This window comes from Ovis canadensis, chromosome 9 (genome assembly GCF_042477335.2).
Source record: "Ovis canadensis isolate MfBH-ARS-UI-01 breed Bighorn chromosome 9, ARS-UI_OviCan_v2, whole genome shotgun sequence".
Lineage (NCBI taxonomy): Eukaryota > Metazoa > Chordata > Mammalia > Artiodactyla > Bovidae > Ovis > Ovis canadensis.
In genome coordinates this window covers 87939056-87965846 of record NC_091253.1, presented here as the reverse complement: position 1 = coordinate 87965846, position 26791 = coordinate 87939056, and the positions used below count along the sequence as shown (strand labels likewise).

General features: G+C 36.9%; 1 protein-coding gene across 7 annotated transcripts in view; it reads left to right on the top strand.

Annotated features, from left to right (window-relative positions):
- The window catches only part of VPS13B (vacuolar protein sorting 13 homolog B), a 787290-nt gene that overhangs the window by 232964 nt on the left and 527535 nt on the right, over positions 1-26791 (top strand). For 2 of the 7 annotated variants that reach the window (XM_069600528.1, XM_069600529.1), the window contains exon 20: positions 22574-23098. The exons of the other annotated variants lie outside the window; for them this stretch is intronic. In XM_069600528.1, the coding sequence (XP_069456629.1) occupies positions 22574-22584 (11 nt within the window). In that variant the 3' untranslated portion in view covers positions 22585-23098. Of the gene's footprint in view, positions 1-22573; positions 23099-26791 lie in introns of those variants that run through there. 7 annotated transcript variants of the gene reach the window in all.

The window sequence follows — 26791 nt, the reverse complement described above, 5'->3', positions numbered from 1 at the left end:
TATCTATCATTTAGAGATTTGTAAGAGAACTCAAAGGCAATGATAGGTACAGAGTCCCTCTAGAATCAGACTCAGATAACCTCTGAAGGTGTACTCTGAACAATGTAGAGCTCTTCATTGAAACACAATTTTTTCCCTGTAAGCCTTATGGAATTCCAGATGGTTAGGCTATTTTTAGCTGAGACAGTTTAAATATAGAGGCAGGTCAGAAGTAATTTTGTGAAGCAAATATTCAGTACATGGAAGACAAATTAAAGGAAAATAATACCACCGGCAGAGGGCAGTGATGAAGTTAACAGTTCCCTCTCATCAAAGGATACATTGATTGTTGAAGAACTCTGGGCTAATTCTGTAGACCTTAATTTGAATTTAACTTTTGAAATCTTGTCATATTAAGTTCCCTACAACCAGGTGCTTGTTAGTATCTGCAACTAAAAAAGGCCTTATGTTTATTTATTTTGTTAATATATAAGATATGTTGACCTGGTTTTAAAATAAATAATGTGTTCTAACTTATTAAAAGGCTTTCCTTGTGAAAGTGTTCATACAACAAAAATTTGAATACCTTCTGTATCTCATACTGCTTTAAGTATTGAGAAAGATGATTTCACACACACACACACACACACACACACACACACACGAAAGAGGAGTTGTTGAACCTCACAGAAGTAACCTTTGCTTGATTATGATGTTTTTATTTTACTGGATAATTGTATTTTTTCTTTGAGAATTAAATGTCTTATACAGTGTTATCTAAATTATAAAAGCCTTTCTTCAAATGTGAAAATTATATCTTATCTGATATTTTCCACTGAAGAGATAGAATTCTGAAATATTGTGAAAGTATTTGTAAGAATATAGTAGACAGAGTTGTGCAGAACTCAGTTATAAATAAATAGCAATAAAGAAAATAAAAAATGCATCACAGGAAGATGGCATTTCATTTCATTTTCATTTAAATGATGACATTTCATTTTCACTTAAATTAAAATGTGGTGGGACTATTAATTTTTGCAAACTCTCCAGAAATCAATTTAGCAAAACTTATTAAGGACTTTAAAAGTGGTAATCAGTCATAATTCTATTTTAAAGACAATATCATTAAAGGATTAATCCCAGATGCACTTAAAGACTTGTATTTAAAATGTAAGCATAATCATATCAGCTTACTTATAATAATCACAAATTTTCCTTGTTGTCCAATAGTAGGGAAATTATAAAGATAAATTTAAAGAAGAGCATCTTTGAAATCAAGCAATAGAAAGTATATATCATAAAAAAATCTTTATAATAAAAGCTTGTGTGGAAAAATGTTAAACCTATATATAATAAAATTTGGGTTTTTAAAAATTTCTCTTAACATGTATATACATATATATTTACATGTATTAGAAAAATTAATTTTTAATAATGATTATCAGTGTTTTATGGGATTATGAGTCATTTCTCATTAATATTTATATTCAGAGGAAGAGTATTTGGTATTTTCTGCCAACAGTATGCTTAAATATTTCTTTTTTAAAATGCTTATTTTCAACTATTTTATGGATTATTATGGTTATCTTGCTCACAATTAAGCATTCTTGCACACTAAATCATATACAATCTTTGATATTTAAATAGAATTTCACTTTGAAAACAACATGTGTGTCCTAAAATCCAGAGTTTGCAGCTTAGTTTTCATAGATACTTTGGGGGGTGTTAGTGTATAGCTGAATAAAATAACAGATTTTAAGAGGGCATAATTTCCATTTCTCCTTAAATAGTTTCAGTCTTGTGATTAAAATGTTTAAAATGATTTTATTTTTCACTTAACTTGTTTTGTATTTATAAAGTGTCTTCCTATTCAGCTATCTGGGATCATTCTACACAAAAACGCTGCAGTGAAATTTGATTTACGCTTGTACTTATGAATTAGCTCTTTGAATATTTGAATGGTTAGGATATTTGAATACAGATTTTGAACACATAAGATCAAAGAATTGTCATAGTTAAAATTCAAGGCCAACTCAATAAATTTCTTCTTAAATTCACAGTGAAGTTGAAATACTCTTAAGTTTTTAGTGAAAACTAGTAGAAATGAGTACTCTGAAAATAGTACTTTAATGGAAGAATAAATTTAAATATCTTCATATCTATAATTGTTCTGTTTCAGGTAAAGGTAGACTTATGCAAATAGAATTCTAAAAGATACTTTTTAGACAGACAGTTAAAGATATTCACTGGCATTTCACGGACATTAGAGGTTGATAACAATGTTGCTTTTTGTTGTTTTTACTGTCATTTCCACATAGTTAATTTTATTCTTCATTCAAGCATAATTTATGATTATTAGACATGATTAAGTTTACTTCTAAGGACTCCTAGGTGGCTCAGTGGTGAAAGAATTCACCTGCCACTGCAAGGAATGCAGAAGAGGTGGGTTTAGTCCTTGGGTCAAGAAGATTCTCTGGAATAGGAAATGGCAAACCACTCTACTATTCTTGCCTGGGAAATCCTATAGATGGAGGAGCCTGGTGAGCTAGAGTCCATGGGGTCTCAAAGAGTCGGACACGACTGGTAATTTTCTGAAGTTATGAGTTCTAATTGATGAAAGGCAGACAGAGCTTTGTGAACTGTCTTTGGGAAAAAGGGAAATTGATGGGCCTGAAACTTTCTAATATGGTAATGAGCAGTCACTGAATGGAGAGGAGGAAGGAAGAAAGAGTAGACAGCAGTAAACAAGCAGTTATTAGGTAAGAGTTTAAAACAATTGATTTTATATTCTTAAATCATTGTCAGTTACCCTTAAAATAAGATTTTGTTATAATCAGTAATGCAGGGTAGAATAATACATGTTTTTAATATATTTTATTTATTTTAAAAAATATATATATATATTATTGAAGTATAGTTGACTTACAATGTTTCAGGTGCACAGCAAGGTGATTTGGTTATATAAATACACTATATTATTTTCAAAATGATTTTCCATCATAGTTTATTACAAGATACTGCCTGTAGTTGTCTGTGCTATAGAGTAAACATTTGTTGCTTGCTGCATATCTGTGTTTTAATTTGAAATCTAGCATTCTATTTATATTAAATCAAACAAGTGAAATCAAAATGTCATAATTTTTTTAGTTAGGCAAACATTTTTAAGTTTTCTGAAATATATATATATATATATACATATTTATATATAAGTTTTTGTGCTACACTTGATAAAGGCTTGAGAAAGAACAACAACAAAAATAGATGGAGAAATTGGAGAACATAAACTTAATGAAATGGGAGCACTGAATATGAAATAGAAAAAGTGAAACACAATAGATAAAAGATCATCATATAGCCTTTTTTTTTTTTTAAACATGACTGCTTTCTCTGATAATGAGTGATGTTGAGCATCTTTTCATGTTTTTGTTAGCCATCTGTATGTCTCCTTTGGAGACATGTCTGTTTAATTCTTTGGCCCATTTTTTGATTGAGTGGCTTGTTTTTCTGGAATTGAGCTGCAGGAGTTGCTTGTATATTTTTGAGATTAATTCTTTGTCAGTTACTTCATTTGCTAATATTTTCTCCCAGTTTGAAGGCTATTTTCTCCCATTTTGAAGGCTGTCTTTTCACCTTGCTTATAATTTCCTTTGTTGTGCAGAAGCTTTTAAGTTGAATTAGGTCCCATTTGTTTATCTTTGCTTTTATTTCCAATATTCTGGGAGATGGGTCATAGAGGATCCTGCTGTGATGTCTGTCGGAGAGTGTTTTGCCTATGTTCTCCTCTAGGAGTTTTATAGTTTCTGGTCTTACGTTTAGATCTTTAATCCATTTTGAGTTTATTTTTGTGTATGGTGTTAGAAACTGTTCTAGTTTCATTCCTTTACAAGTGGTCGACCAGTTTTCCCACCACCACTTGTTAAAGAGATTGTCTTTTCTACTTGTATATTCTTACCTTCTTTGTCAAAGATAAGGTGTCCACAGGTGTGAGGATTTATCTCTGCACTTTCTGTTTTGTTCCATTGATCTATATTTCTGTCTTTGTGCCAATACCATACTGTCTTGATGACCGTGGCTTTGTAGTAGAGCCTGAAGTCAGGCAGGTTGATTCCTCCAGTTCCATTCTTCTTTCTCAAGACTGCTTTGGCTATTCGAGGTTTTTTTTGTATTTCCATACAAATTGTGAAATTATTTGTTCTAGCTCTGTGAAAAATACCATTGGTAGCTTGATAGGATTGCATTGAATCTATACATTGCTTTGGGTAGTATACTCATTTTCGCTATATTGATTCTTCCGATCCATGAGCATGGTATATTTCTTCATCTATTAATGTCTCCTTTGATTTCTTTCACCAGTGTTTTATAGTTTTCTATATATAGGTCTTTTGTTTCATTAGATAGATATATTCCTAAGCATTTTATTCTTTTTGTTGCAATGGTGAATGGAATTGTTTCCTTAATTTCTCTGTTTTCTCATTATTAGTGTATAGGAATGCAAGGGATTTCTGTGTGTTGACTTTATATCCTGCAACTTTACTATATTCGTTCATTAGCTTTAGTAATTTTCTGGTGGAGTCTTTAGGGTTTTCTGTGTAGAGGATCATGTCGTTTGCAAACAGTGAGAGTTCTATTTCTTCTTTTCCAATTTGGATTGCTTTTATTTCTTTTTCTGCTCTGATTGCTGTGGCCAAAACTTCCACAACTATGTTGAACAGTAGCGGTGAGAGTGGGCACCCTTGTTTTGTTCCTGACTTTAGGGGAAATGCTTTCAATTTTTCACCATTGAGGATAATGTTTGCTGTGGGTTTGTCATATATAGCTTTTATTATGTTGAGGTATGTTCCTTCTATTTCTGCTTTCTGGAGGGTTTTTATCATAAATGGATGTTGAATTTTGTCAAAGATTTTCTCTGCATCTACTGAGATAATCATATGGTTTTTATTTTTCAATTTGTTAATATGGTGTATTACATTGATTTGTGGATATTGAAGAATCCTTGCATCCCTGGGAAAAAGCCCAATTGGTCATGATGTATGATCTTTTTAATGTGTTGTTGGATTCTGTTTGTTAGTCATTATCAGAGAAATGCAAATCAAAACCACACTGAGGTACCATTTCACGCCAGTCAGAATGGCTGCTATCCAAAAGTCTACAAGCAATAAATGCTGGAGAGGATGTGGAGAAAAGGGAACCCTGTTACACTGTTGGTGGAAATGCAAACTAGTACAGCCACTATAAAGACTAGCATGGAGATTCCTTAAAAAATTGGATATAGAACTGCCATACGACTCAGCAATCCCACTGCTGGGCATACACACTGAGGAAACCAGGATTGAAAGAGACACGTGTACCCAGTGTTCATCTCAGCACTGTTTATAATAGCCAGGACATGGAAGCAACCTAGATGTCCATCAGCAGACGAATGGATAAGAAAGCTGTGTTACAAATACACAATGGAGTATTACCTAGCCATTAAAAAGAATACATTTGAATCAGTTCTAATGAGGTGGATGAAACTGGAGCCTGTTATACAGAGTGAAGTAAGCCAGAAAGATAAACACCAATATAATATGCTAATGCATATATATGGAATTTAAAAAGATGGCAATGAAAACCCTGTATGCAAGATAACCAATGAGACGCAGATGTATAGAACAGTCATTTGGACTCTGTGGGAGAGGGTGAGGATGGGATGATTTGGGAGAATGGCATTGAAACATGTATATTATCATACGTGAAACGAATCGCCAGTCCAGGTTCAATGCAGGATATAGGATGCTTGGGGCTGATGCACTGGGATGACCCAGAGGGATGGCATAGGAAGGGAGGTGGGAGGGGGGTTCAGGATTGGGAACACATGTATACCCGTGGCGGATACATGTCAGTTCAGTTCAGTCGCTCAGTCGTGTCCGACTCTTTGCGACCCCATGGATTGCAGCACGCCAGGCCTCCCTGTCCATCACCAGCTCCCGGAGTTCACCCAGACTCATGACCATCGATTCGTGATGCCATCCAGCCATCTCATCCTCGGTCGTCCCCTTCTCCTACTGCCCCCAATCCCTCCCAGTATCAGAGTCTTTTCCAATGAGTCAACTCTTCGCATGAGGTGGCCAAAGTATTGGAGCTTCAGCTTATAGCATCATTCCTTCCAAAGAAATCCCAGGGCTGATCTCCTTTAGAATGGACTGGTTGGACCTCCTTGAAGTCCAAGGGACACTCAAGAGTCTTCTCCAACACCACAGTTCAAAAGCATCAATTCTTTGGCGCTCAGCCTTTTTCACAGTCCAACTCTCACATCCATACGTGACCACAGGAAAAACCATAGCCTTGACTAGATGGACTTTAGTCGGCAAAGTAATATTTCTGCTTTTGAATACACTATCTAGGTTGGTCATAACTTTTCTTCCAAGGACTAAGCGTCTTTTAATTTCATGGCTGCAGTCACTATCCGCAGTGATTTTGGAGCCCCCCAAAATAAAGTCTAACACTGTTTCCACTGTTTCCCCATCTATTTCCCATGAAGTGATGGGACCGGATGCCATGATCTTCGTTTTCTGAATGTTGAACTTTAAAAAGCCAACTTTTATCCTCTCCTCTTTCACTTCCATCAAGAGGCTTTTTAGCTCCTCTTCACTTTCTGCCATAAGGGTGGTGTCGTCTGCATATCTGAGGTTATTGATATTTCTCCCGGCAATCTTGATTCCAGCTTGTGTTTCTTCCAGTCTAGCATTTCTCATGATGTACTCTGCATATAAGTGAAATAAGCAGGGTGACAATATACAGCCTTGACACACTCCTTATCCTATTTGGAACCAGTCTGTTGTTCCATGTCCAGTTCTAACTGTTGCTTCCTGACCTGCATACAGATCTCTCAAGAGGCAGGTTAGGTGATCTGGTATTCCCGTCTCTTTCAGAATATTCCACAGTTTATTGTGATCCACACAGTCAAGGCTTTGGCATAGTCAAGAAAGCTGAAAGAGATGTTTTTCTGAAACTCTCTTGCTTTTTCCGTGATCCAGTGGATGTTGGCAATTTGATCTCTGGTTCCTCTGCCTTTTCTAAAACCAGCTTGAACATCAGGGAGTTCACGGTTCATGTATCGCTGAAGCCTGGCTTGGAGAATTTTGAGCATTACTTTACTAGCATGTGAGATGAGTGCAATTGTGCAGTAGTTTGAGCATTCTTTGGCATTGCTTTCTTTGGGATTGGAATGAAAACTGACCTTTTCCAGTCCTGTGGCCACTGCTGAGTTTTCCAAATTTGCTGGCATATTGAGTGCAGCACTTTCACAGCATCATCTTTTCAGGATTTGAAATATCTCCACTGGAATTCCATCACCACCCCTAGCTTTTTTCGTAGTGATGCTTTCTAAGGCCCACTTGACTTCACATTCCAAAATGTCTGGCTCTAGGTTAGTGATCACATCATCATGATTATCTGGGTTGTGAGGATCTTTTTTGTACAGTTCTTCTGTGTATTCTTGCCACCTCTTCTTAATATCTTCTGCTTCTGTTAGGTCCAGACCATTTCTGTCTTTTATCGAGCCCATCTTTGCATGAAATGGTCCCTTGGTATCTCTAATTTTCTTGAAGAGATCTCTAGTCTTTCCCATTCTGTTCTTTTCCTCTCTTTCTTTGCACTGATCGCTGAAGAAGGCTTTCTTATCTCTTCTTGGTATTCTTTGGAACTCTGCATTCAGAGGTTATGTCTTTCCTTTTCTCCTTGGCTTTTCACCTCTCTTCTTTTCACAGCTATTTGTAAGGCCTCCCCAGACAGCCATTTTGCTTTTTTGCATTTCTTTTCCATGGGGATGGTCTTGATCCCTGTCTCCTGTACCAGTTCACAAACCTCATTCCATAGTTCATCAGGCACTCTATCAGATCTAGGCCCTTAAATCTATTTCTCACTTCCACTGTAGAATCATAAGGGATTTGATTTAGGTCATTCCTGAATGGTTTAGCAGTTGTCCCTACTTTCTTCAATTTGAGTCTGAATTTGGTAATAAGGAGTTCATGATCTGAGCCACAGTCAGCTCCTGGTCTTGTTTTTGTTGACTGTATAGAGCTTCTCCATCTTTGGCTGCAAAGAATATAATCAGTCTGATTTCGGTGTTGACCATCTGGTGATGTCCATGTGTAGAGTCTTCTCTTGTGTTGTTGGAAGAGGGTGTTTGCTATGAGCAGTGCGTTTTCTTGGCAAAACTCTATTAGTCTTTGCCCTGCTTCATTCCGCATTCCAAGGGCAAATTTGCCTGTTACTCCAGGTGTTTCTTGACTTCCTACTTTTGCATTCCAGTCCCGTATAATGAAAAAGGACATCCTTTTTGGGTGTTAGTTCTAAAAGGTCTTGTAGGTCTTCATAAAACCATTCAACTTCTGCTTCTTCAGCATTACTGGTTGGGGCATAGACTTGGATAACTGTGATATTGAATGGTTTGCCCTGGAGACGAACAGAGATCATTCTGTCGTTTTTGAGATTGCATCCAAGTACTGCATTTTGGACTCTTTTTTTGACCATGATGGCTACTCCATTTCTTCTGAGGGATTCCTGCCTGCCGTAGTAGATATAATTGTCATCAGAGTTAAATTCACCCATTCCAGTCCATTTTAGTTCGCTGATACCTAGAATGTCGACGTTCACTCTTGCCATCTCCTGTTTGACCACTTCCAATTTGCCTTGATTCATGGACCTGACATTCCAGGTTCCTATGCAATATTGCTCTTTACAGCATCAGATCTCGCTTCTATCTCCAGTCACATCCACAACTGGGTATTGTTTTTGCTTTGGCTCCATCCCTTCATTCATTCTGGAGTTATTTCTTCACTGATCTCCAGTAGCTAATTCAGTACCTAATGACCTGGGGAGTTCCTCTTTTGGTGTCCTGTCATTTTGCCTTTTCCTACTGTTCATGGGGTTCTCAAGGCAAGAATACTGAAGTGGTTTGCCATTCCCTTCTCCAGTGGACCACATTCTGTCAGACCTGTCCACCATGACCCGCCCGTCTTGGGTTGCCCTGCAGGCATGGCTTGGTTTCATTGAGTTAGACAAGGCTGTGGTCCTAGTGTGATTAGATTGACTAGTTTCCTGTGAGTGTGGTTTCAGTGTATCTACCCTCTGACGCCCTCTTGCAATACCTACCATCTTACTTGGGTTTCTCTTACCTTGGGTGTGGGATATCTCTTTACGGCTACTCCAGCAAAGCACAGCCGCTGCTCCTTAGCTTGGACGAGGAGTATCTCCTTACCGCCGCCCTTCCTGATCTTCAGCGTGGGATAGCAAGAGATCCGGGTTCAATCCTTGGGTCGGGAGGATTGATCCCTGGGGTAGGAAATGGCAAGCTACTGTAGTATTTTTGTCTGGAGAATTCCATGGACAGAGGAACCTGGCAGACTACAGTCCTTGGAGTCGCAAAGAGTCAGACACTGCTGAGCGAATAACACACACATACACACACAGACAGTTGGTTTTATAGTAATATTTTTCTGGTTCTTCTCATGCACCAGGTATTTCGGTAAGCATTTTAAGTAGAACTGAAGCAGTCCATCTGTAGAACTCATACACTTACCCATTACACTAAGAGCAAAGAGTAGGGAAGAATGCAGATCCCCCAAAATTGATTAATCAGCTCATTTCATTCTGCTTAATTTCATTTATTGGCTGTTAGGTACATGCATGATACTGCTAAAGGGTGGTATAAAAATGTATTAGATATATTAGATACCAGTCCCCATTGAGTAATATACCCCTATAACTAATTCTAGAAAATAAGCTTAACAGATACTGTAATTGATTGGGAGAAAACTACATCTATCTGAAAATAGATGGCAGAAATTAAGTTGAATGGGAAGAGAGGATTGGATGATACTTGGAAAGTTTTCTCAAATAAGGATAGATATTGAAATCTGGAATGATAGAAGATTACATATGAGTTGAAAATTCTTACTGTTTAAACATTGCAAATACTTTCAGTTTCTGACATTGTTTTACTTTAAATGTTTGGTAATATTGTGAGTCAGCTTCTCCAGTGGCTCAGGGATAAAGAATCTGCCTGGCAATGCAGGAGACTTGGGTTTGATCCTTGTGTCGGGAAGATTCCCTGGAAAAGGAAATGGCTTCCCACTTCAGTATTCTTGCCTGCAAAACCCCGTGGACAGAGGAACTTGGCAGGCTACAGTCCATGGGGGTCACAAAAAGGGATGGACTACTTAGTGATGGAATGACAATTTTTATGAGTACAAATTCATATTTTTATAAAGTTTAAAAGCATATTTTTGTTAAAGTTTAATTATTTAAAAGTATATGGGTTATATTTATAGTAATGGAGTTTTTCTTCTTAAGTGTTTCAGTATATTCAGATAACTATAATCAAAATTGTATTTAAAATTTTAAAATTTTACAGTGGGATTATACAATATGACATATTTGTAATGCTTGCTATTACTGCTTTTGTTTCCTAAAGACACTTTTTAAAAGTTAAATATTTGGATCATTAGATTGTATTTATATGGCCTTGTTTGAAGTTAATTATTAATATTAAGTGGAACTTGATTTTTAGCTTTAGAAAAAGAAATAGAGGAAGTTAATAATTTTTTAAATTGTATGCATTGTTAATAAGCCATATCGTAAGTAAGCCTCAGTCAGCCTGTGAAAGGGGTGACTTAACACAACTGTTGATGCATTTGGACTGAAACATCTTTATCAAGTTAATACAAGAAGCAGTCATGCCCTACTTGAATTACTCATTTATAATAGCTGAACAGCAGCCTGCATGTGGACTTCGAAATCCTGGGAAGATAAGATGCCTGCATATATCCAAATGCTGAAAGCCCTGCTCTCAGCAGCTGGAAGATGTTGAGCTCCATTGTCATCTACTAGGTTTTGGTTTTCATGGAGATGTGATCAGTGTAATTGCTGACCAGCTTTATGCATTGCTTTTAATACTGATAGCCTCTGATGTCAACCTCTGAAGTTTGTAACTTAAAAGATCGTGTTTAAATACAGTGTATTTAAAATTTACAGAAATCTAACATATAGATGATTTTACTTTGCTCAAGCTTATCACATATACTCCGATTACTAAATATTTTAAGTATTTTAGATGACATGATAGATATTACTTGTCTACTTTAAATGAATCCTGCAATGTTTTTGTTTCCATCATTCACAAAATATGCTCAACGTTTTGCTGTTCTGGGTAAGTTTTTATATAATTGATCCATTCATGTGCAAAATTTTTATATATTTCCTATAATGCAGGCTGTGGCTCTATTTTAAATCAGAACTACTTATAAACAAAGCAACTAACTATTAGTACTTCTCATTTGTCATCTTTTTACTCCCATCTGATGTCTAGTCGGGAGAAGAATTTTAGAAAACATGGAATGATAAAGGATAGTCTAAGACGAGATTGTTATATGAAGGAAGAAATGGATCTGTAACTTTGAAGCTGTTTCTTGCATTTTAATTGTGGAACCTTATCTTTGTATAAATCACATGATATCAGTTTGAATGTGTCTTAATCCATTACATGATTGCAACACCAGGCACTGAATAGTTTTCTGTGGACTGTCCACTGTACAGAGACATCCCTTTAAAGAGGTCATCGTTCATGTCATAAATCAAGTGTATTTGCTAATTAATATTATTTTTATTATTCATTTCAGGATTTTCAGACAGAGGACAGTAAAATTATTACTCTTACAAACTTAGCATGTTATGACACTATTGAACAGATGGAAGTAAAATTAAGTAAGGTACCATGTGACTGGTTAATAAGCTACAGATAATATTGATGTCGCCATGTTTGACCAGTTTCTTTTTTAAGTTGGTCTGTTAAAAATATTTCTCACCCTTAAAAAGTGTTTATATAAGATATCATCCTCATTGACTAACAATTGATGATCCTATACTTATAGGTATTATGCCAGTGACATAATGAGAAAATTTTACACATACTCATAGTAACTATCATTATATCGATATTAAAAAAAAATCAATCTGTAGTTAACATGAGCTAAGTAGTTTGCTTTGCTTTTTTTTTTTTTTAAATTCATTAATTTTTGGCTGTGGTCATCGTGGCCACAAGATGGCTTTCTCTAGTCCTGGGGTGGAGGGCCTCCTCTCCGTTGTGGTTAGCAGGCTTCTCGTTATGGTGGCTTCTCTTGTTGTGGAGCACAGGCTCTAGAGCTACCTGGGCTTTGGTAGTTGCAGCCCATAGACTTAGTTGCTCCATGGCATGTGGGATCTTCCCAGACCAGGGATCTGAACCCATGTCCCCTGCATTGGCAGGCGGATTCTTAACCACTGGACCACCAGGGAGATGCTGCTTTGCTCTGTTTCAAGACATGCTCCTGTAACTGTAACCTACTTGTCTGGAAGCAGCACATGCCTCAAAGAAAAGTTTTATCTACAAAATCAGAGTTGTATGTTTTTCTGAATCTTTGAATCTTCTTTTAAACATATCTTAATATCTTTCTCCGTGACTGTTTTTTATTTAGACCCCTTTTAACCTATATTTGTGTGCATATATGTGTTTAGCCAAAGGTGAGCAGTTATTTGTTTTGTGTGTGTGTGTATGTTTTTTGCTTTTGGCCACACTGCACAGCATGCGGGATCTTAGTTCCCTGACTAGGGATCAAACCTGCACTTCCTGCATTGGAAGTGCAGTCTTAATCATTGGACCACCAGGAAAGTCCCAAGAGGGAGCAGTTTTGCAGCACTGCCCCCAGCATGGTATCAGTTCATATACTGTTTTTTGTTTCCTATGCCCTTCTTTTATTTCCAGTTCTGAAGTAGTTTCTGGGCTTTATCTTTGGTTATACCTAAGTGAATAACACATGCAGCATTCATTTGTTCTTTGATAAATAGAAGGTTGCTTATTCTAAATAATTTTATGTCAACATTTGAAAAATAACTTGTCAGTTTAGAAAAAAAAAACTTCTAAGCAAAGTGTTGGTGGTAGAGTAAATACTGAAATAGTATGCAGCTGGAGCATGGTAAGGTTGCTGTGTGGGTTGTCTTCTGTATTCTAAAAAACAAAACACAAACACTCTTTGAAATCTGTTTAAATGTTTCTTAACTCAATGAGTTGTAGCTTAAATTTGTTGCTATACCCCCTGATCGGTCTGTTTGGTTAAGAGTACAGTATAGGTTTCCAGATCATTATTAGTTTGTTTCTACCAGTCTTGGTGTTAATTATGAAAGGGCTTTTACTGGGAAATATGATGGGGTCTTTTCTGTGTCCTCTTACTTATATTTCTTTTACTTTACTTAACCTATTCAAGAGAGATTGCTTGTGTTATTCTAGAGCTGGGTTCCCGTCTCAGCTGTGTCTTTATTGGGTGTTTATCGCTTATACAGGGCCTTCTAGATTTTTTGCTACACTAAGACTGCTATCTAGTCATCATCCGGGGGTTTCAAGATAATGAATTTTCTGTCTATTCCTAGACTCATTTGGCCATTACTTTATTCTCTATAGCCAGGTTACTAGGGCAATCTCTAGTAATCTGTAGGACTTCAGATTAGCATATCAATATTGATATTTTAATGCTGAATACCAGTAAAATATGCTAATTAACATTATGAAAAGGTCTTCCTTTGTTAATTGAAACCAGTTGAGAAAGGGAAGACCTAAAGCATCATTATTTTGTAAAATCGATGCTTGAGACAGTGGGCCCATATTTCTGACAAGGTGAAGATTACCCCATAATTCATGCTATGTTTTAACTTTTTAATTACATGTTTTTTTTCTATAGTGATGCCACCATTGTAGGAATTGAGGTGGCATTAGGAATGAAGTCTGTTTCAAGTATTTTAAAGGCTAGTGCATTCCAGGGTCAGTGAATCCAAAAGCGAAATTCCAGTAGTAGAAGGATTTCGAAGCAGCTGCAGAATTCTGTGCGTGCCGTGGAGCTTTAGAGTGCTTGTTTCTTGTTTGCGACCACTTTAGTGCTGAGTTTGTCTCAGTGCCTGAAATGAAATTTATACTACAGATGTCTCACTAAGGAAAGCTGCTTTTCCATTTACACTCAAATCTACTAATTTGTGGTCTATCTGTAATTCTCTACAACTTCTGAATAAATTTTGATGTTTCCATGATCCCAATTTATTAGAGTGATTTATGACAGCATACATGATATATTGTATAGTAGTTAAAAGCATGGGCTTTGAATTCAGACTGATTTCTGACCCTATTGCATACCATCTCTGTGATCGTGAGCAAGTTTTTGGATTCTTCAGTAACTTTGTTTTCTCATTGGTAATATGGAGATAATAATAGTGTCCGTGTTATAGGATTATTACAAGATTAAGTGATTTCATGTGGGGAAACTATTTTAGAGTAAGATTTGTCACATACAAACCTCAGTAGTTATCATTGTCATGGTAAAAGTTTGTGACTAGAATTCCCCAAACAGAAATAAACTAGTATTTATTTTCTAGTTAATCAGAAATTACTTTCCTGTGAAAAGATATTTAGGTATAAGAAGGAAATTTTTAATTAAGTTCAGTTTTTTTTTTTTTTTTTTTTGTGGAATAAAACTTGTATCCAGTGTGTAAAATGAATTGATAGTATGTATCTAGCATTAGATAATTCTAATCATTTCTGTACAGTTAACTCTTAAATTTATGCTGCTCCCTATTGTTTGGAGTACCAACATTTTCCCTGATCAGCAGATGAATTTTTGGTTATCTGTGAAACGTTTTCTCTTGAATAATTCACAAGCACATTATACTCAGCCCTTAAATTCACCATTTTACTCCAGCCCTGCACCTTAACCAGTGAATGGTAGTATTACCAGTCCAGTCAGAAACCTAGTAATTGGCCCTGAACTTTTCTCTTCCATTTCCCTTGTTTCCTGTTTGGGCAGTAATCAGTTTTTCAAGACTTTTCTATAAATCTTTTCTGTAAAACATATCTGATCCTTTCCCTTATTTTTAAAATACCCTTCAGTGACTTTCTCATATCTTTCTGGATAAAGGACAGACTTCTTAGCCAAATATATGAATTTGTTCTTAGGTAATGTTTTCACTACACTGTGTGGAACTGTTTTGAATTCCGTGAATATGCCGTTCTCCCTTACCATCTTCATTTGTGCGTACAATTTTCAGGGCATAGGAAGCACCCTGGTTTGCTCCTCTCCACTCTACAGTTAAAGCATTACTACCATTAAAAATTCATTCCCAGGTTTACCTTAGAAGACAAGTGAGGTGCCCTTTCATGTTTGCTTATCCCCACCCCCACATTCTGTAACCCTTTAGGCAATTTTGTTAAACCATTTATCAAAAAATTATGATGATTAATTTTTGTCAGCATTTTCCATTGAATTATAATAACTCAAATACAAGGGCTGTTTCTTAATATCTGTGAATGCTTAATGCTTAGTTTTAGGCAAATGGTTAGTGGTCAATAAAAGTTTGTTGAATTAATAAATGAATTTGAATGAGAACAAAGTCCTTGGTAACATTTACATGGTAAACTTGTCTTTAATGGAAGATAATGAGATTAATTCCTAGTAATTATTCTCAGGAGGCAAAAATGGACTGAACTCCACCCTTTTGCCCCTTTGAAATTAGTTATTCTGTTAGTTTGTCTTATTTATTTACCACTTTGGCTATAACTATTTGCTGTTACCATTTTTCTTGTTAATACTAATCACTCTGTCAAAAAGTATCTTTCATAGTCACTCTGTCAAAAAGTACCTTTCATCTACTTATAATTTATAACTTTTAATTAATGTTGTTTATTTTTATTTTATTAGATGACCAAAAGTACGCATTTCCCCCATAGTTTACATATTTATTATCATAAATGTGAAGTGGGTTCATTGAGCTATTTAAGGGAGTCTGACAGATTGGTTAGGAAGACTTGCCCTTGGAGGGCATGCAACATGGATCTGTTATTTATAGGATAAGAAGTCAGAGAACTGTGTGGCCAGGCTAAATTTATGTCAGTTAGGGAGTTTTTACGAGGTCAGCACTATGGGGATAGGAGGTAAAAGTGATATCTCGAGTGCCAGAAAGGCCAACATTTTAGGGGTTTATATGTCTTTATTATTTAGGGGTATCTGGCTTTTAAGTGCAAGGAAAATGCTGTTTGAAGGAGACTGGTTGTGAGTAGCAGTGAATTTCCATTAGAAGTTGTAAAGCATATAAACAATGGAGCACCTGGACTCTGAAAGTGGGATAACATTTATGTTATTTGTACTGACACTACTAGGTACAAAACTATTTATTTTTGAGTATGAATAGGAATAACCTAGTTCAACCTGGCCTTAACGAAAAGCTAGAGACTAATGTTGATACCTGTTTAGTGAACAAATCTGAGTGGTTTTCTGTGCCCTTGGTGGAACAAATTAAACTTTCACTGGTTGAGTGCTTATACCCACACGGTATAGTGTGGGAGGATTATCAGCTAGTTTGTCTTATTGGCTTTTGGGCAGCAGAAAACGCTTAAACTGAGTTTTCCCATGGAAGAGGTGTCTTTCTTGAAATCCCACAACTTTTACTAAAATAATTTATGAAGTGGGATGACAGTAAATTACTGAAGAATCATCAAAGCAAGTATGTTATTAATTGACAATTTATTGACTTCATCCCCTGAGCCAGTTTAAAGAAAAGGGAGGGTGGGTTAGATTTCAAGCTACACTTTGAATGCTGTGTGAGGTCCGTCTGAGATATTTTGGTTAGGCTGTGATTAATTAACTCAATTAAACAAGTATATGAGTCAAAGTACACTCTCATGGATCTGTCAAGTTGGTAATAATGGGTTCAGTACTGATAAAATTGTGAATCTAAATCTGATTAGCATTGAAAGGCACACAAAAATTCACCTGTCACTAATCTTCTGTGACAAAAAATGGCAGTAATTTAGGGTTTCATGTATGTTTTCAGTATCTTTATATATGTATATACATACATATACATGTATCCTTATATATATGTGCGTGTGTGTGTGTGTTTAGATGTTTATATAGGCAGTAAAGAATCTAACTGTAATGCAGGAGACCCAGTTTTGATCCCTGGGTTGGGAAGATCCCCTGGAGAAGGGAGTGGCTACCCACTCCAGTATCTTGCCCAGAGAATCCCATGGAAAGAGGAACCTGGCTGGCTACAGTCTGTGGGGTTGCGAAGAGTTGGACATGACTGAGTGACTTTCACATATGCTTATTTAACTTCAGAGATAATGGGATTAAGCTCTAAACTTCCTTTTGAATTGTGTTTTAAAAGATTAACTTTTCAGTTAGTTGTGTTCTTTTAAAAACTGTTACAGATTACTGTCCTTGGGCTTTGTAGCTTATGTAGTTAATATAATTTTACTGACAGGTATAAAAGCAAAGAGAGGTTTGAGACCTCTTTTTTATTGTAAATACTCCTTAAGAAAGAGGTGCTTTCAGTATGATTCTTTTAAAATATAAATGTTTTCCTTATCATTAAAAAAAAGGTGCTTTCAGTTTGTGAGCAGGAAACTGTAATTCCCTAGCTAGAACTTTGTTTTTTTCTTCTTTGAAAAAAATCCCGAATTTTGAGATAGATAGTTCCTTTTGTTCTGTTTCCTAAATATAATTTCATTTTCATTAATTCTGAAAGCATCTGTGTGCTATCTCATTGATTATTAGTTTTGTGGTTTTTCATATTTTAACATCTATGAAATTAGGAGTCCTTATATAGTTAATGATATCTGACAGTTGGTCATAGCCTGAGTTGAGGTCAAAGGCTGTCAGAGAAATTATTTGCTTGCTTCTGCTACCCATGTAGGGGCACTGCAACTTGAGAGAACTACAAGTTAAATTATCTGCTTGTGAATTTTCTGGACTTTCTTGATAGTGTGAGTCCATGCTGCAAATCTATGTGAGCATCAGTTCATGGTTCAAATTCCTTAAGGTTTATATTTGTCTGAGATCTCTTTGAAAATTGTCCCAGATCTGCAGTTTATTAGTGCTGTACCTTGCAAGATTATTTAGTGAGCAGCCCTTGATCTGAAATTTAGTAAAAGGTCTAGAGAAGCTGGGCCATTCAATTATTATTTAACCAGTGGCATCCCATTCTTATTTTTGAGGTAAGAGATATTGGAGGATGTTTACTATTAATAAAGATTTGCAATAGGGCAAGAATTATTCAACTTATTCTTTTAAAATTTTGTCATGAATTTAGGTGTATGCACCAAAGTCATCTCTCTAAAGTCCATAGCTAGTAGAGGATATCTGTTTCCTGTAGATTAATATATATTTCCAAACAACTATTTGTACTTTGTGTTAGAAAAGTATGGGATCCTTGGAAAACCTTTATTCACAGTTAACATTTTAAACCTTGACTTAAAAAAAAAATTCAAGTAGTAAGCCAGTTCCATTGTATGCTTTCTCTAATTTACTACCTCTGCAAACTGAGCATTCTTTTTGTGAATTTTTATATTCAGTTGAGTTCAGTCGCTCAGTCGTGTCCGACTCTTTGCAACCCCATGAATTGCAGCACACCAGGCCTCCCTGTCCATCACCAATTCCCAGAGTTCACTCAGACTCAAGTCCATTGAGTCCGTGATGCCATCCAGCCATCTCATCCTCGGTTATCCCCTTCTCCTCCTGCCCCCAATCCCTCCCAGCATCAGAGTCTTTTCCAATGAGTCAACTCTTCGCATGAGGTGGCCAAAGTACTGGAGTTTCAGCTTTAGCATCATTCCTTCCAAATAAATCCCAGGGCTAATCTCCTTTAGAATGGACTGGTTGGGTCTCCTTGCAGTCCAAGGGACTCTAAAGAGTCTTCTCCAACACCACGGTTCAAAAGCATCAATTCTTTGGCGCTCAGCCTTATTCACAGTCCAACTCTCACATCCATACTTGACCACAGGAAAAACCGTAGCCTTGACTAGACGGACCTTTGTTGGCAAAGTAATGTCTCTGCTTTTCAATATGCTGTCTAGGTTGGTCATAACTTTTCTTCCAAGGACTAAGCATCTTTTAATTTCATGGCTGCAGTCACCATCTGCAGTGATTTTGGAGCCCCCAAAGATAAAGTCTGACACTATTTCCGCTGTTTCCCCATCTATTTCCCATGAAGTGATGGGACCGGATGCCATGATCTTAGTTTTCTGAATGTTGAGCTTTAAGCCAACTTTTTCACTCTCTTTCACTTTTACTTTTATATTGGATGGGAGTAATATTTGCACCTCTATACTCAATGAAAATTTATTGTGAGTAGAAAGCATTTATACAGTGGTTGGTTGATTATTCAGTTCATGATATACTGTATTGAATAGGAATACTGTGGAATTACCATTCTGTGACTAGATAGTCTTTGAACACATACTGGGAAATATGGTAAATGAAAGAGGGAGACTGATAAACACATTTCACTGATAAAATATAGCTGCTATATGGTGCTTTTATTGAGCTATTCTTGTCCTACCCAGATCTTATTTTACAACAGAGAAAATAGTAAATATATTTAAATGATAGAATAAGGTACTTCAGTTCAATACAAGAAAACATTCTGCCATTGAGAATAACTTGTGTGAAAGTCTTCATGAGTAGAGGTGAATCGTATAATTAAGGTGGTTTCAATTGTATTATTTTTAGGCCAAGGATATGGCACAGTTGGTATCACTGTTAGGGGCACAATGATAGTAGTGGTTCTCAGCAGCGAAATCTCATGCTTCTTTTGATAGCATATATTTCCTGATGCCTCTTTACTATGTTGATATAAAATTCATAGTTAAGGTACATTTTTAAGCTGATAACTTATGGAGAGATCAATATAATGCCATAGTTGTAGGAATGGGAAAATAAGAGGAAGTACTCCATTCAGTATTTAGAGTGTAACTAGACTAGAAGGCACAAATTGCTCAGGTTAAGACACTTAGCCTGCCACATGTGTTACATCAGCACAGTTATACACTTTGCTTGCCCATATGTTGATAAATTGCTAGTGCAGATAGTCCAGTGGGATAGCCATGGGTGAAGTGATTTTTCTGAAATGGTAAACAATTCTTGGTCAAATTCTCAATGATATAATTTTTCTTCTGTATTCCTGATAGTTAAATTACTGGAGCTTTCAGATTCATTAAAGTAGGTGTGAAAGCTACTGTATGTTTAAATGTAAAAGAGATTCTAGGTTCAAATAATTATGACTGGATTTTTTCACTCACATGAATGTCAGGATACTTTAAAACTGTTACGGATGTGAGATCATTTTTTGTTGTACAAGAGACTGTTTTGAGTGTTCAACAACTTTGATGTCTTGATTGATGCTAAATGTCAGGTAGTGTCTCCTAATCATTGTGACAACCAGAAGCATTAATTTCCAAAAATGCCCCTAGAGGATGTTTATTGTTGTTCATTCACTGAAAGTGAAAGTGAAGTCGCTCAGTCATGTCCGACTCTTTGCAACCCCACAAACAGTAGCCTACCAAGCTCTGCAGTCCATGGGATTTTCCAGGCAAGAATACTGGAGTGGGCTGCCATTTCCTTCTCCAGCGGACCTTCCCAACCCAGGGAACAAACCCGGGTCTCCTGCGTTGCAGACAGATGCTTTACCGTCTGAGTTACTAGGTGTGTCCAACTCTTTGTGACCCTGTGTGCTGTAGCATGCCAGGCCACCCTGTCCTTCACCGTCTCTGGGCATTTCCCGTAATTCATGTCCATTGCCATCCAACCATATCATCCTCTGTTGCCCTCTTCTCCTTCTGCCTTCAATCTTTCCCAGCATCAGGGTCTTTTCCAATGATTTGGCTGTTAGCATCAGGTGTCCAAAGTATAAGAGCTTCAGCTGTCAGTCCTTCCAATAAATCTTCAGGGTTGATTTCTTTTAAGATTGACCAGTTTGATCTCCTTGCTGTCCAAGGGACTCTCCTCCAGCACCACAGTTCAGAAGCATCAATTCTTCAGCACTCTGCCTTCTTTATGGTCCAACTCTCACATCCATACATGACTACTAGAAAAACCATAGCTTTGACTAGACAGACCTTTGTTGGTAAAGTGATGTCTTTGCTTTGTAATACATTGTCTGGGTTTGTCATAGCTTCCCTGCCAAGAAGCAAGCATCTTTTAATTTCATGACTGCAGTCACCTTCTGCAGTGATTTTAGAGCCCCAAGGAAGAAATCTGTCACAACTTCCATCTTTTACCCTTTTGTTTCCCTTGAAGTGGTGGGACTGGAGGCTTTGATCTTAGTATTTTTTTATTTTGAGTTTTTAGCCAGCTTTTCCACAACCCTCAGAAAGAATCTACTGAATGTGGAACAAAGATCATGGGTTACAGATGGGAGTCACAGACTTGGATTTCATTCTAAACCCTTCTTCTTCTTTGGACTTTGTTTTTTGGGCCAGTTAGTTAGCCTCTCATAGTCTCAGATCCCTTTCTAAAATACTGGGAAGATGATATCTTATGGAGTTACTAAGAGCTTATAACAATATATTTTAGATACCCGACCTGTGCTTCATGTGGGATGGGATTGTTTCTGTCTGACTTACCATGTTACTTTCCAATACTAGTCAGTCAGTTCAGTCACTCGCTCATGTCCGACTCCTTGCAACCCCATGGACTGCAGCACGCCTGGCTTCCCTGTCCATTACCAACTCCCAGGGCCTACTCAAACACATGTCCATCGCATTGGTCATGCCATCCAACCATCTCATCCTCTGTTGTCCCCTTTTCCTCCCACCTTCAATCTTTCCCAGCCTCAGGGTCTTTTCCAGTGAGTCGGTTTTTCTCATCAGTTGGCCAAAAATTACCAATACTAGTAGGCATTTAATAAATATTTGCTTACTATTACTTAACTCTTATATGTCACACTGTATTCCAGTGTTAAAAACATGTGAGGGAGGGGTGGCTTATAATAGGCCCTAGGGCTATCATGTGTGTCTCTACTCTTGTGTTTTGGAACTTTGTGAATTTTAGTTGAGAATGCTAGCTCTTTGGATTATAGCCTCTGGTTTCCAAGAGAGTATTAAATTAGAAATGTAGTGGTTTGCTTTCTGTTTGAAAGAGACCTATACAGGAAGTCTATCTCAGTAAGCACATTAATTTTCCAGAATACTAATGTCTTTTTAATTTATGTTGTTTTGCTAATGTCAAAGTGTTAGTGGGAGATGTGGTAAGAGTGTAAGGACTTTTAGCTCCTTGTAATTCTGATCTTTGTTACACAGATTCTTAAAATATAGCATCAATAATTTCCCATTTTCATCTTTTTTCTTCCTGTCATTATGACCAATTGAAGTTTACACATTGTATTTTCTCAGTAAATATTTTGTAACTTTGTCCAGTTATTTGACTTGTTTATCTTTCATCTCGGTCAGTTCAAACCATTTACTAACAGTCTGCAATTGAATAGCTGCTTCTGGCTAGTTTAATGAGGCTAATTACACTGAAAATGTCATAAGTGGTCGTCTGGAACACAGTTGTTCCATCCCCACCATGAACTGCACATCCCAGCCCTTTTTCCCTGGTGCCCACAACATGGTCCCCCCAGCCTGTAAGATGCTCAAGGAGGAGCACGAGGTGGCTGTGCTGGAGGCTTCCCAGAGCCCAGCACCTGCGATGACCACAGTGGTCAGCATCTGCAGTGAGGCCTTCGTGCCTGACCACATCATCTGATCCCTGTTCAACAGAATGTTCATGAACTGGTGCTGCTTGGGCTTCATGACAGTCATCCATTCCATGAAGTCTAGCGACTGGAAGATGGTGGGCAACATCACTGGGGCCTAGAGCTACGCCTTCACTGCCAAGTGCCTGAACATCTGCACCCCGATTCTGGGCCTCCTCTTGATTATCACCCACGTCATCATTTTGTCCACTGGCTTCCTGATGATTATTCAAGCCGTTTACGAGCTCATAAAGGACTGTGGAGGCTACAAGTCCCTGCCCGCAGCCTGGGGCAGTCATCCCTTTTCCCTGCACCCGATACACGCATCTGTTTACCATGAAATAAAATGAAGCATTTGCTAAAAAAGGAAAAGAAAGAAAATGTTAGAAGAGACCCTTGTCTTCCTTTTAAAATTGTCATACAATTTAAGAGAGGAAGCATTTAATTTGTAAATGCTGTTCTACACTTAATAAAATGGTGAACCTTGTGAGTATTGAAGTCTATGAGTATTGAAGTTCTCCTTAAATGTTTATTAAAATTTACCTCCCCCAAATATTTGATGATCATTATAAATATGAGTTTTTAAACAGTCACTGTGCTTTGATGTTTACAGCATGAAAAAAAAGTTAATTTTTCTGTTTTCATTTTATTCCTCCAGGTCACCTTTGGGTCAGCACTGCTGATTCTGCAAATAAGCTTACCCTTGACCTTTAGTTACTCAGAATTTAAGTTTGGTTCTGAGCCAGTGAGTGCTTAAATCTATAAAACTAAACAAATGTTTAGTATTTGTTGGTTTTAACCATTTGTCTTTAAACATTCAGTTACTTCCGCACAAAGAGTAGCTATTGCCAGTTCCAGATTCTATTATCAAATTCTAAGCATGGAGCATGCTGTAAGTTACTGAAAACTTATCTGATTAAATTCAGATTGGTTCAGATGGTTATAGGCTATTTTAAAATCTGAAGATTTTTTTATGCACAGTTTTATAACTCTGCTTACATAATTAAGGTATATAACGATATTGGGTAATGACCCTTTCTTTTTCCTATAAAAAGGTGAAAAGTTGTTTAATTTGTCCTGTTATCACAGTTATATCAGATGAGCTTTTTATTCCTTTCTGGTTCTGTGTTGGATAATTTTAAATTTGTATTTGAATAGCATTTATAGTTTCACGTTACTTCCAAATAACATTATTTTTTCTTAGTAAGCTTAATGGACCATTTATTTAAGTCCTTCCATACAAGGAATGTGATATGAGATATCCAGCAGATTAAGACTTAGTCATAATAAATAATTTATTCAGTCTTATTTCTATTTCTTTGAAATACGGGTATTGTGGACTGCACAGATACCTTTTATATATGCAAGAAAGAAGGTGGGACTTTAATGTTGTTAGAGTTACTGATCAAATTGTAAATTTCTAGGAAGGCTTTTTTTTTGTCTTCTGTGATGCAATTGTTCTTGGAAGGCAAACAGGCTTTTCTCAGGTATTAGGCCCTGATTTTATTGTGTTCTCTTTTTGCCTGTGTCCAGAGAGTGTTTTCTTCTTTAGTTGTATCATTTTGATGAGATCCTCGATTTTTGGTTTTCTTGCTTTTGTCTTTGTTACTTTGTTCTTTTCTTAGAGCTCTTTGTTATTGACTGGCTTTTACTAAGAGTGTGGAGCAGAAGAGCCATCTTTTTCAGTGAGATACTTGAGATCTCTACATCACTAAAATATATCAGGCTCTATTAAAATGTATTCAGTTATTAGTAAGATTAAATTATTAGATATAGGGTCTTACTAGATCGTTGACATTCTCTGGATAGCTCACCGACTCAGTGGACATGAGTTTGAGCAAACTCTGAGAGATAGTGAAGGACAGGGAAGCCTGGTGTGCTGCAGTTCACGAGGTCACAAAGAGTTAAACACAACTTAGCAGCTGCACCTGAACAAAAACAATTAATGTTTTCTGAGATTTGGGAGACCCAAGATTATGCTGCCTCTCTTTATGTTGTATTAGATGTACAAATATAAATTTGCATATTAAAAAATCTGAGCTGGACATGGAACAACAGACTGGTTCCAAATAGGAAAAGGAGTATGTCAAGGCTGTATATTGTCACCCTGCTTATTTAACTTCTAAGCAGAGTACATCTTGAGAAACGTTGGGCTGGAGGAAGTACAACCTGGAATCAAGATTGCCGGGAGAAATATCAATAACCTCAGATATGCAGATGACACTACCCTAATGGCAGAAAGTGAAGAAGAACTAAAGAGCCTCTTGATGAAAGTGAAAGAGGAGAGTGCAAAAGTTGGCTTAAAGCTCAACATTCAGAAAACGAAGATCATGGCATCTGGTCCCATCACTTCATGGGAAATAGATGGAGAAACAGTGGCTGACTTTATTTTTCTTGCTTCCAAAATCACTGCAGATGGTGATTGCAGCCATGAAATTAAAAGATGCTTACTGCTTGGAAGGAAGGTTATGACCAACCTAGACAGCATATTAAAAAGCAGAGACATTACTTTGCCAACAAAGGTCTGTCTAGTCAAGGCTATGGTTTTTCCTGTGGTCATGTATGGATGTGAGAGTTGGACTATAAAGAAAGCTAAGCACCGAAGAATTGATGCTTTTGGACTGTGTTGTTGAGAGTCCCTTGGACTGCAAGGAGATCCAACCAGTCCATCCTAGAGGAGATCAGTCCTGAGTGTTCATTGGAAGGACTGATGCTGAAGCTGAAACTCCAATACTTTGGCCACCTGATGTAAAGAGCTGACTCATTTGAAAAGACCCTGATGCTGGCAAAGATTGAAGGCCGGAGGAGAAGGGGACGACAGAGGATGAGATGGCTGGATGGCATCATTGACTCAATGGACATGGGTTTGGGTGGACTCCGGGAGTTGGTGATGGACAGGGCGGCCTGGCGTGCTGCGGTTCACGGGGTCACAAAGAGTCGGACACAACTGAGCAACTGAACTGAATCCTAAAAGAACATTTGAGGAAAATAGAAGTAAAATTTTAATTTGAGGATTGGTTTTGGTTTTTGATCATATGAGTCTAATGTGAACAGTGATTATAGTGTTTAGTCTGAATTGTTAATATTAACCAATTTTCTTTTAGATTTACTTTACTTATGAGATAGAGAACATGAATGCTCATTTAACTTTTGAATTAAGAGTTTAATAGGAATGCAATCCACATGTCAGTTGGAAGGATTTATGTTTTTTTATTGGAAGTGGAAAGCATAAATATGCAAGGATTTAGCTATTGCAAGAGTCCTCTATGTTGGTTCCTATTCTGTTTTGTTATCTGCATTTACAAAGGGACTTGAAGAAATTGAAATGGATTCAAAGAAAAGAAATAATATTTATTACTAGGATAGTAATGAGAACATGTGAAAGTCATGCAGTTATGATTCTTAAATATTTTTGCCATGATTTATTGATAGTTGACGGATGTATGTTATCCTCTGCACTTTTTACTTACAAAGGTCATTAACATTAGAATAATTTTTGTCTGTTAAGTATAGAACAGAATCAGAGTGTGAATTACTTTCCTTTGGGAAATTAGTGTTGGACAGTATGAATTTTACCTGCTTTCATGTCAGTTCCCTATACTATACAGGTACTCATTGTATGATTTGAGTATAATCATACTTCACCTTTTCTATTCATTTTCTTGGTAGAAACAGTTTCAGACCTGAAAAAGTGGTCATCCTTTCCAGATCCTGATGATAGTTCTGAGAAAGCTGTAATGCCTGGTAGTTAATAGTTGTCTAATAAATATTTAATGAGGGAGCTCTCAGGCAATTAATTTCAACCCAGAATAGAATGTAGGTTTCAGATTTCACTGGGATTAATTTCTGTCCATTTAGGCAGTCTCAAACTAAAGTCCACCATAAAGAGTCTGCAGTTTGGTCAACCAGAGAGTGTAAAGATTTATTTAAGCTGGGGCTGTTCTGCTTAAAGATACTTGCTTTGAAGTTTGTATCCAACGTGGTTTAATATAATAGTCATGACAGCCAAATATTAGCAATGACAGGGATCATCAACTTAGAGAGTGGGTGCACAGGGTTAGCCAGTTTATATTCTCTCATTCCTATTGAACGAAGGAGGAAAGAGTGTAGACATATGTGTTTATGGGTGTATTTTCCCTTACAGGTATGCCTAAAAGTGTTCCTTTCACTTTCTTTTTCCCTTTCATACTTATTGTGACTTTCTTGACTCCCTGACTGCAGATGCAGAGATAAGATCTCTTGG